Genomic DNA, 12,085 nt, shown 5'->3' with positions numbered 1-12,085 from the left:
GGGACCCAGGAGGAAACAGTGACAATTCTTGGCACAAATGACTGCAGTGATCAAATGACCACAGATGATCATGGTGGGATATCCTCATCACGGTGATCCACCCCCAAGACAATCTTCACATGGAAGGCTTGAGAGGAGGATGGTTGGGGTTAACAGAATAAGAAGACAAAAGTAATAATTCAGAATATTTTGTTGGGTAATTTTTCTCCTTTGTCTTCATGAAACTCCTTGAGATTTTTGTGTGTCTTTTGAGATTGAGGATTTTTGCACTTCAAAGTAGTCTTTGCTCTCTTTTGCCTCTAATTGAAACAGAGCTCGTAGTCTGAGGTGGTAACAAGACTCTCTAATGTGTGAAAGGCACTAAGGCAGAGTCTGACCATGATTCCACAAGTTCTCCACTGTTACTACAGGCTTTCTTGAAGCATCATGGTTTGGCTGAGAAGAGCCTTGAGTGAAGTGCATGTGGCATTTGATGACTGTTTTTCCTGTGCATCATAGCTTTTTCTAGATGGAAATAGAGAGGTCTACAGATGTTATCAACATCTATATTTGTACTAAGTTGCTGAAACTCACTTTTACTTCCCTTCAGCACTTCCTCTTGCACTCTCTTCTCCCTTACCTACTGTGTTCCTAAGCAAAAATTGCAGTGTACTGTAAGAGCGGAGTCTTTTAGTGGAGCAGCAAAGCTTCATATTTGGTTTTGCCACATGTAGAAAGGAAATATGTAAATAGAAGGATTTGGTTGTACAATGTGACATGCTTCCAGGTGCAATCGCAGCTGCCTCCTTCCATATGGTAAATTCACCATCTGCTACCTCTTTGTGAGTGGTTTATTCCTTTCATGGGCCTTGTGGTGTTGGGGCCATGTTGGGGGCCAGAAGCCATATATCTATACTGTGAACCGGTTAAAGGGATGCAGTGTAACTGCATTCCTTCTCACAGTAGAAAGGGCTTTCTGGGCCTAATGGGGCTGGTGTCACTGGGGGTGTGGTAGCCAGCATCTTTCATGGAGCATGGAAAAATACAGGGATCTCTTGTTTGCCTATGGACCAGAGGTGACAGCTCTGACTGCAGTGAGGTTCATAACTTGACTTACAGTTGTGAGCCACTCAGTGTGGCAGTGGTATGGGCACCATTCTTGTGCACACCTCTATGTTGCTTGTATAGATATAGGAGCTCTTTGTGATGCTGTGTCTTTGTTCTGTCTTCTTACTGTAATTAAATTTTGATAGATAGGGTTGGAGTTTTGAAGATGCTGCATTTGATTTACACTGGCAGATGGGAGTATTTTCATGCACAATTTTGACTGGTTTCTGAAACACAGAAGCCTTTTATTGGTATTCTCTTAGGAGCAAAATAAAGAACAATTACACAAATTTCTTAAAGCAGGCAAGTTAAACAAGTGGTCACAGAAACAACCACCTGAATCATTTCATAACATACTTTTGCAAGGCTACTTACTCTCTTTGAATGTGTGTTATAGCAGCAACTGTATTGTTAAAGCCCTAGCTGTGATTCAGAATGTCATTGAATTATGCTTGCTCAAAACACAGTGAAAGTAGTGGGTTGTCAGCATTTAAAAACATGTAAAGGTAATGTTAGAAATACAGAAGTGTTCCTAGGTAGGATGAGACAAACAAGCAGAGGTGACTGACTAAAAATTATAGGGACCTTGTCTTCGCCAATGATGGAAGATGTACATCTAAGTGGTAGTGAGTTAGAGTTTTGAGTGCAGGCATTTGTAAGTCACAGTCACCTGGCAACTTCTTACATATGAACAGCTAGGCAGGTTTTTAGTGTGATACTTTTCTATCCAAACCTTAGTTCCTTTCATGAGCCTTAAAGTATGCCATAAATAGTAATTCTTTTTGCATTCATTAAGAATCTCTAAGGTTAGTGTTGCTTCTGACTGAAAACATTAAACTTGAAGATGTTTTGATTGCAAAATACTGAAGTTGTAGATCTTGACTTATAAAACTCAGAGGGAGAGGTGGTTTCTTGTGATGTATTTTTTCAGAAATACTGATATCAGGCTTCGCTCAGATACCTGATTGAAGCTTAGAACCAAAGGATCTGGGGCTTACTTTATTTAATTTCAGAAATTTTTGTAGCCTGTTTATATCCTTTTCTGCACACTATTGTCTGATGAAATTGGGAGTATGGCTAGCTCTGTAGTTTACTCATTTCTGGTGTACTTTGTTTGGATAGCATTGACTATTGGATGGATCTGTCTTTGATAATACAGCATAACAGATCTCAAAGGCTTTCGTTAGTACTTGTTAGATTAGTCAATATTCACAGAAAAATTGACCTATGGATGTATTTCAAGGCAGGAGAAAAAACCCCAACCATTTAGGAGAAATATTAAGAAAATACATAATGTCACTCCTTAAGTGAGCACTTGATATCCTTAGATCAGATTGAGTACTGCAGTTTTGTAAAACAGTCTCTACTGTTTGCTATCAAAGTCCTTGAAGATAATGACGGAAAGTTGCCAAGTGTAATACTGAAAACTGGTGAGAGCAGGATGAGTTATTAGGCACGAACTTCTGACAGTGATGTCTTTCAGTGCTTCTCGATTGTATATTGCTTGAACAAACTGTTTTTATCTATTGATGAACCTCTGCTCTCTGGGAAAAATGCAGTTATTTCTTGACAACCATTTTGCATACTTTAATGGTATCATACTAGTTTGCACTTAAGTGTGTATCCTGTTTTTTCAAAGATGAGTGCAATCTACAGAGATTTCCTGAGGATACCACTTGAGCAGTTTTCTCTTATCATTGCTCAATATTGACTGCTTTACTGTTGTTTGTATTGAAGTTAGTATTAATATGAATTTCTGTGGCTACTACTGTAGAGTAATTTGGTACATTACACTAATGCAGAGTGACCTGTAAAATACAGTGATTTTTTTCTATCAGAAGTTAACATTTTATATATGGGCTCAGTGACACTGAATTTAATTGCACTCAGAAATTAACTTAATATTTTTATTTCAGAAAACAAACCTTTTCTTAAGTGCGTTACCAGGTAATAAATGTCTTCAGGCATGGTTGATATAAAACTGTTGAGTGGGACAAAATATATATAGGCTATTCAGTGTTAGAGAATGTGATCTCTAGTATGTGGGATATAACAATATATATATATATGGCTGTCACCAGCAAGGAGGGTGCCTTTTTTGTTTGAAGATTCTCGACTGAAAATTGGAGCACCTAAGTTTGTGCTGTTGTTATTAGAAATCCCGGTCCCTTACAGAAAAATGAGTTCTTTTATCTGCATATGATCCTGCCTTTCTACTTACTCTGTAAATTTTTTATTGGTAATTTGCATTCTTATTAAGACTCCCACCTTCTCCATTTTGAAATTGTGCCTTTCTTTAAGTTTGGCATTGTAATGAAGTGTGTCTCTCAATAGAATTAATATTATTTTCCTCAAGTGGGTGTTAAATAGGAACAAATAAAATCTCAGTGAACCTATTATTAGTCTAAAATAGATTTCATGAAATGGAATGTTGGTTTCTTCATCCGGAAAGTTTCTTGGGTTTCTGGGGAGTTCTATACTTCATGAAAGTCAGTCTATCCAGGAAAGCAATGCTCAGTTGTGATGTGTTGGCAACAAACTCATTCAAGTTTCAGCTGTGCTGTGCACACTGACACACAGAATATTTCATCCTAGTTACTTCAGAATCAACAGTCTTGATTTTGTTTCGATTCCTAAAGGACCCTCCTGGTAGGGATGGTGTGATCCACTTCTTTGTGAACTGTTTTTGAACGACAGGTTTCTGTACATGAGGCTGCTTTGCTCTGGAATGGAATGACACAGGGTCTTGCTAATATAACTAGGCCTGCATCAGTGTCAAATTTTAAACATTGTACAGATACAACAGGGCTTCTACTGGTTTAACTTGTTTTGATCAGGATGAGGAAGAGAAGCAAAGGGGAGCAATATTAGCAAGCACCCAGTTTTGCCAGGTTAAACAATATCTATGCTTGTACTGCTCCTACTGGTGAAATGGTGTTTATTGGTTTAGTCGATCTAGTTTTTGTTCTGATAAAAGCTCTCAAAGCTTTTGTTTCCATTTTGTAGAAAAAAAATCGTTTCTGTTCAGATTTTTATCAACAGCTCAGCTTTTTAATTTTTTAAATTTTTTTTGAAACTATGCTGTGAAATATTTGATATTTTTGCATCTATTAGTTCAAGAGGTCATTTCATTATCTTTTCTAAATTGCATGTTTGTGAATCTTGCAAAATGTCTGTGAACTGTTAGAACTAAAAGTTCTAATGGTATGTGATCTGAAATGGTGAAGGATTTAAATTGTCTGAAACAGTGGCTGTTTTGAAGCTGACAGTTTCTGAGTGTAAAAACTAAAGGTTTAATCAAGCAAAGTTAGGTGGAGGAGCTACTGAATTATTGCAATATATAGCTCTGGAACATGCTGTGGCTTGGTGAAGGTAATGAGAACAGTGGCTGTCTTTGAAAACTGCTCTTCATTTAAAAAAAAAAAAAAAGAAAGTTGTACTTGATCATTTGGAGTAGAACATGTGTTCTGATAAAGGCCGTGTAAATAAACTGAGATAAGGTGGTTGAATGCTTGAATGGTAGCCGTAGATTAAAATGTTCCTTTGTCAGATTTTGCAGTCTGTGATTTGCCATGCATCAGCGCTCCCTTTTGATTGAAAGGGTGCACGTTGGGATTAGGAAAGGTGGTTTTGGGGCTGGATGGTGGCCTGGTGACTGCTTTCCAGTTCTTTACTGGTTTTGCTGCAGCAGCATCTCTGTCAGCTGAGGAACAGCCTGATACAATTCACTTCTCTGTTTGTGCTTCTGAAATACCCAGCCTGAACTGACGCCTGTGTAGGCTTAAAATACAAGAATCTTTTAAGTCAGGTGAGTCAGCTCTGTTTCTGTTTATTTAAAGTAAACAAATTAGGGAGGAGATAAAAACTGATGATATGTATAGAGCCTCTGCCTCTTAGGGTTGTTCCTTGGGAAAAGCAGGTTGTCTGAAAAACTGCTGTGTTAAAAATACTGTTTATTGGAAATAAGTAAACTAGGAGGTTGAACTTGTAACAATTTGATAGCTTTGAAACAAAGCTTTGGAGTTATATTGGTTATGACAGAAAGATTTTCTTTATTTCATAGGTCTGTTTTGTGAGAATAAACAAAACCCTTAAGTTCTAAGGACACCCATTTTTACTCTTTTGTTTCAGGTGGTATCATGGAAAACTTGACAGAACAATTGCAGAAGAACGTCTTCGACAAGCAGGAAAACCTGGAAGTTACCTTATTCGAGAGAGTGATCGGAGACCAGGTTCATTTGTGCTTTCATTCCTTAGTAAAACAAATGTCAATCATTTTAGGTGAGAGTTAAGTGTTTTATTTTGAATACTGTGATCTATTTTTTTTTTTGTTTCAGAACACAGTAGAGCAGAAACAATGATTGTATTATAATGCAGTATTTTTGACTCTTGCTCCATGCTTTCATGGTACAGCTTCTTACTTGTGTTTAGTTGCTTTAAAACATGCTGCTTAAAAGTTACTTTATTGGATGAAGAACAAAAGTGTAAGGGATAATATCTGGATAGAGAAGCTTGCCTAAAGTGGTTTGGATAGACTTAAAGCCCCATACAGGTTTCATTAGTCAGTCAAGGAGATTGTTTTGTGTCTGTTCCATAGTAGTCGTTGTAGTTAACACAGTTAAAGTGCTAGCAAATCTGGTTGCTTCCTTCATTTTGAGGGGGAAAAAACCACCAAAACAAACAAACAGCCCCCCAAAACAAACAAAAAAAAACCCAAACAAACAAAAAGCCACCAAAACCAATCTCAAACCAAAGACTGCAAAGAGCTCATATGTTTAGTAATCAAACGGCTTGCTGGAAACAGCTTTCAGCATGTGTTAGAATTAGTTGTTCTAAGTACAAGTAGCTCTTCATCCCAAGTTGCAGCTAGGATTACTTTACCATTTGCAAATAGTGTGCATTAGTAAGTTCAGTTATTCGTTGGTGTAAATGAGAAGTATTTTGAGAAAAGCTTGAACAGTATTAAGTGGAGTGCTGTAGTTTAATGTTCCTCTTTACAAAACAGGAAAGCAAATGTTTCTTCAGCATTAAAAAAGAAAAAATCTTTGTCAGCTATCTTGATGGTAACAAACAAATCCAAAGCAAATTCTTCAACTTCTGAAAGTGGGAATTATCCAGAATACCAGCTTATGATCCACTGTACACATGGTTTGCAAATGTAGGCAACTTTTGGTTGTATTTGCTCTGTGGTGGAAGTGTGATTCAGAGGTCTTGACGTACCATTGGAATGAAGGCATAGTTGTTGTAAATGCAGACAGTATGACACACAAATAGTACCTCATATTTGCATTTTGCCATCTGAACTATCAATTTCAGCTCTCAGCTGTACTCATACTCATTTGGGAATTGGCTTCTGTGTAGCAGTAGCAGAAAAGCAAAGTGTTCTAAAACTTACTTTCTAGTGTTGTTTTGAAGTTTTGGGTTATCTGTAAAAACTTCTCCTTTTGAAGCCAGTGTCAGACAATTGACTGTTGGTTCATGCACGCCATAAAAGTGTCTCTGGTATCTCAGGTAGAAAATAATCTAATTATTTCCAATTCCCCAAGAAAAGGGTCATTAAAATATTTTCAATCCTTAAAGAATCTTTCTTTGTGTACTTTTGCTGTCCTTTGAAAGTTGTAAACAGACATATATGTTCACGCAGCATATGATTGTGTCAAAATTAAATTTTTTTTCACTTAAATGTTACCTTTTTTGGTGAGTCAGAGTGATACAATATATATTGAGAGAAAATATTTATTTTTAATCTTTTTCTTTGGAGTTCTCTGTGATTACAGAAGTCTTTCTGTATTTGCTAACTCAGTGTTCCAAAGAAATGTTTCATTTAAGCTTGATGAAATAATAATCTGAAACACTATATTTCATTTAGACTCTATTATCCATTGGATAATTTATGAAGGAATCTTAACAGAAAATATGCCAAAGGAGCTAGCGTATCTCCTGAGCATTGTTTTTTGACTCCTCTTGCAGTGCTATATGCTTATGAGCATTTAATTCAGATTTAATCTCTGAAGATTCATCTTTGTATGTATTTTACATTACTTTTTGGGAGAAACAATTTAATTCAAATTAATGCATTAAAGAAGCTCTTTAAGAAAAAACCACAAACCTTAAAGAAAAAAATAAACAGTTTTGTAAGAAGTCTTTGTTTTGTTTAACTGCTGAAATGATTATGTAAGCTTTTTTCATTAGATACCAAATTTTTTAATTGAGTTTAAGGAGATACTTTGATTATTCCAAAGTAAATCTCTTAACTTTTAATATGGATGCTAAACTATCTGTAACAAAATGACTAAGAGTTGATGGTGTTTGTTTTCTGCATTGTGTAGTCTTGAATGTAGGAAGTTTTTGTTAAGGTACTTTGCTACTTTGTTAAATTTATGCCTATTATAAAAGATGCATGTTGTGCATGATACAGTAATAATGTAATAATGCTGTTCTGTACTAGTGCATTATTTCAGTTTTCCAGAATGTTCACACTTACTTTTTTTTTTCTTTTGATTTCATTTAGTTCTGACAAGTGTACTGTGTTTTTCTGTGAATCAGCACTTTCTTTAGATAAAGAACTGGTGGATCATACAATATATATATGAATTTTTTGGATGAAATATTCATTAGGTTTATTTACATGTTTATAGAGAGTCTGTAATACTGCATTTTGCTGAATATAGGCACTGTTTTAAGAATAAAACATGATCCTAATCGGCTTTTCTTTAAAAAAAATTGGTAGCAAAAAAAAAAAATCTAATGTGAAGTTTTTGGTTTTTTTTTTATTAACAGGATTATTGCCATGTGTGGAGACTATTACATTGGTGGGCGTCGCTTTGCTTCACTCTCAGACCTGATTGGTTATTACAGTCATGTGTCCTGCTTGCTAAAAGGGGAAAAGCTCTTATTTCCAGTAGCACCTCCGGAGGTAAGTAAAAAAAAAAAAATTCTGAAGACTAATTTACTTAAAGTTTGTAACTTTAATCACTATTCATCATTTTTGTTGGGGAAAGTATTTTAGAAAGTTTCCGGTAGCTTTGTATAGGCATATGTGGAAGTATAAGGAGTATAAAAATGCAATTTTATTGATACAAAGTAATGATAAGAAAGTTACTGTTTAATGAAAATATGTAATGAGGAAGATAGAGGTATTGCAGTTATCTCGTAATGTAGTAACATTATTTTAAGTAGACAGAGAAAAACAAGAAAATACTGAGTTCTTGGCTAATAAAGAGCACAGTTGTAATGTAATCGTCACTGTTCTGTGACATTTTGCATATCTCACAATGGTTTCAAATATGCATCCTTAAAGATAAGCAAGGTTTCTTTCACATGCCGATCCTTAAAACAATAAAGTAATTAAAAATGAATCAGAACACTGCAAAATTCCCTGTAACAAACCTCAAAACCTGAATAAAGATGTTTCTGAATGTTAAAATTCTGGACATTCCTTCTGCTCTAAGTGAAAAAAAGTTTAAAATAAGTGCTCTCTTAACCAACTAATTACATGTTTCTAGCTTGCAGTGAGTGATTTTGAGCTTTGAAAATACAAAACTGGCAAGGTGGATATAAGTGATGTTAACCAGTTCTTTGCCCCAGCTATTGCATAATGCTGGGGAGAAGGATTCTACGGTATACAGTATAGAGTATAGAGAAAAAAACCATTGCTCTCTTTTAAACTGTAGCCTGTGGAAGACAGAAGGAGAGTTCGAGCAATTCTGCCTTACACCAAAGTGCCAGAAACTGATGAAATAAGGTATGTTTGAATGATGGTAGTAGCTGTGAAATTCTCAAGAGTATTTATAAATCGTGATAATTTAAGTAGGTGTACATATGCAAATACCTTCCAGTTGCATCTTCAACTTGACACAGTTAGATTAAAGGGTGATAACCTCTCTGTTCTTCTGTTGGAAATAAGACTTTTTGTTGTTATTATAGTTGTTTGTATTGATTGTAAGGGAAGGTACATTAGGTACATAGAATTAAAATTAGTAATGTTATAATTTTGAAGTATGTTTTATAAAGCCCTAGATTTTTACCCAAAGGGAAAATTCATGTGTCAAAGAATCCTGTATGGAAGTGCCTTATCTGTGTGTGCGAAAGAAATGAGCTAGGCTTTTCTCATGAACTGCAACAAAACTATTAGTAGATGTTATAGCTAAGGGAAGCAATTCAGATTAATAGAGAAAATGAGCCTTGACTGCTTAAAAATTCAAGAATGGAAGAAGTGAGTCTTTCAATAGAAGACCATTTTCTGGTAACTTGGAATTGATACTGCTTTCTTGAGATAGTTTTTGTTTCCAGATAAAAAGTTAGGAGGATTTCAAAGTGATTTGTGGGTGATTTCTAATCTCTATAATGAGACAGGTTTTGTAAGTTGCTGTAATATACCAGATGAATTGGGAATTTTCTTAGGTTTAGGACTATTATTTTAAAATGTAGAGAAAGATATTAGAGCTTTATATCCTCATTTGGGTGGAAATTTATTCCAAGACTCACAGTCTAGTCTGATTCTTTAAAGGATGATAGGAGGATATTTGTTTCTGTAATTATGTGTTTTAGTGAGGGTTGGACTGGGAAGGGGCTCTCTAATGGCACATTGCAACTAAGGCTTCCTACTATGTGTAAGAATAAAAAAAAAATTGAGTTCTTTACGTGCCTTATTGTACCTATCAGCTTAAGAGGAAATAGCATTTTGTTGTTTTGCTATCATGACAAAAAGTAAGCAATTAAACCTTTTCTTCCTCTTAGGATAGAGCTGAGGTTTTGAGGTCTGCATGGCTAAAATAGTTCTATTCATGGCATAGCTGAGACCAAAGTTCTCAGTTTGTTCTAGATTGAATTAATATGCTCTTGAAGACATTGTGTATTTCAGAGAATCTTGACTTAGAATTTTAATATCATAGTTAATATTGAGCAAGTTTGAAGTGTTACTGAGTTAATTTCAGCTTGTTTTCCATTCAGTAACTATACAGTGATGGAGGGTGCTCTTGTTGTCTGTCACCTGTTAAAGTTGAATAGCAGTTGAATTTATTCCTGGTTTTCAATAGTGGTTTGTTGCTTTTTGTTTTTTCTGTTAGCCTACTTCAGATGAGAGCCACACCATAGACATTTGCTATGAAATTTTGAATGGAAGTAGTAGTTAATGAGCTTCAGTGCTTTATTGTTTTTGCTGTACCCTGATGCATCATGAAACATCATTGAAAATTCTGTGCTGCAGTGAAAGGTTTTCATATGACCTGAGTTTGTGCCCTTAACGTTTAAGGAGTAACTTACACTAGTCTACCAGGAATGAAAACTCCCTTAGACCAGGTGCTGGGTCCTGCACTTTGGCCACAGTAACCCTCTGCAGAGCTACAGGCTGGAGGAAGAGTGGCTAGAAAGCTGCCCAATGGAAAAGGACCTGGGGGTGCTGGTCAGCAGCAGCTGAAGATGGAGCCAGCTGTGCCCAGGTAGCCAAGAGAGTCAGTGGCATCCTGTCTTGGATCAGCAGTAGTGTAGCCAGTAGGACTAAGAAAGTGATTCTTCCCCTGTACTCAGCACTGGTGAGGCCACACCTTGTGTACTATGTCCACTTCTAGGCCACTCAGTTCAGGAAAGCCATTGAGGTCCTGGTCTGTGTCCAGAGAAGGGTAATGGAACTGCTAAAGTGTCTGGAGTACAAGCCCTATTAGGAGTGGCTGAGGGAGCTGTGGGGCCTCAGCCTGGAGAAAAGGAGTGTCAAGGGAGATCTCTTTGCTCACTACAACTCCCTGAAGGAAGTGTGTAGCCAGGTAGGGTTCAGTCTCTTCTGCCAGACAACCAGTGGCAGGATGAGAGGACATAATCTTAAACTCTCCTTCAGACTCAAGGGCAGCTTTAGGTTGGACATTAGGGGGAAAGTTTTCACAGACAGGGTGATTAGACATTGAAGTGCTGCCCATGGAGGTGGTGGAATTACTGTCTCTGGAGGTGTTTAAGGAAAGACTGGATGTCGCACTTAGTGCTGTTGTCTGGCTGACATGTGGTATTTGGTCATAGGCTCAATATTCTCAGAGGTCTTTTCCAACTTAATTGATTGTGATTCTCTGATTCTGAATGTTAATGCTTCTTACGCTTTTCCTCTACCTAACTGCATTGCATCTCTGGTAACTGCTCTGTATTCTCTTTGTATCACTTGTCTTCAGATGTGAGAACATAATGAATAGGTATTCAACTGATGCCTTTTTCTGGTCTTAAAATCAAGAGCCAAACACGGGTAGAAGGGGAAAAGGGATTTAACCTTGGTATGTATTTTAAGGATCCTTAGGTGCACATGTCCAGGTCAAATGCACCGACATGCACACCACAATGGACCCCTCCAAAAGATCTGGTATAACATTATGGGTTTTACTAATTAGCGTATCTATCAAAAATTCCCCAATGGGAGGCTCAGGTGAGCCCTCCTCCAGAGCCTTCCCCTGGATGGTTCTATCTTAGTTTACAGAATGTGTTCTGGAGAGGACCTTGGGGTCTGGGGCACACTGATCCCTAACTATGAAGCTTCTAAAATGTTTAGTCTCTCAGCTTGACAGACAAGCCAAGAACGTAGGGAAAAAGCACTAAGAATACTGAAGTTGTAAAAAAGGTATAACAGGGGTATGAAAGAAAAGGCGAAAAATCTTCATGGCATCAAACAACTTATATTATGCAAGATAATCTTTCAATGAAAGGAATATTATTTTCTTATAGCCTACTAAGGGTTATTTTTCTTCTATTTCATATTTGATCTCTCTTGATAAAAGAACAATATTACGGTATTTTGGTATTGCTGTGTTATTTTTGTTTTATACATCAGCACACTTTGAAGTTGACAGCACTGAAGTATGTGTTAGATATTAGATGTAATTCAGAAGTATAAAAACTTGTATATCCTTAACTGTGAGGAAAAATACACATGTGCTTGGAATATCAATTCCTGCATTTTTCACAAATAGGTTTTCCCAAATATTTTATGGTAAATATACTCAAGAATTCATTGTGTTCATTAAAA

The 12,085-nt window shown here is 36.4% G+C and overlaps 1 protein-coding gene across 2 annotated transcripts in view; it reads left to right on the top strand.

Moving 5' to 3' along the window:
- Window positions 1-12,085, top strand: part of RASA1 (RAS p21 protein activator 1) — a 62,380-nt gene that overhangs the window by 14,806 nt on the left and 35,489 nt on the right. The window contains exons 1-4 of one of the 2 annotated variants that reach the window (XM_082302037.1): window positions 4,777-4,894; window positions 5,218-5,367; window positions 7,867-8,002; window positions 8,760-8,830. In XM_082302037.1, the coding sequence (XP_082158163.1) occupies window positions 7,877-8,002; window positions 8,760-8,830 (197 nt within the window). In that variant the 5' untranslated portion in view covers window positions 4,777-4,894; window positions 5,218-5,367; window positions 7,867-7,876. Of the gene's footprint in view, window positions 1-4,776; window positions 4,895-5,217; window positions 5,368-7,866; window positions 8,003-8,759; window positions 8,831-12,085 lie in introns of those variants that run through there. The other variant, XM_082302036.1, reaches the window with a different exon arrangement.

This window comes from Coloeus monedula (assembly GCF_965178545.1).
Source record: "Coloeus monedula genome assembly, chromosome: Z".
NCBI lineage: Eukaryota > Metazoa > Chordata > Aves > Passeriformes > Corvidae > Coloeus > Coloeus monedula.
The sequence above is the reverse complement of the archived record's forward strand: the minus strand, read 5'-3'. Positions and strand labels throughout refer to the sequence as shown.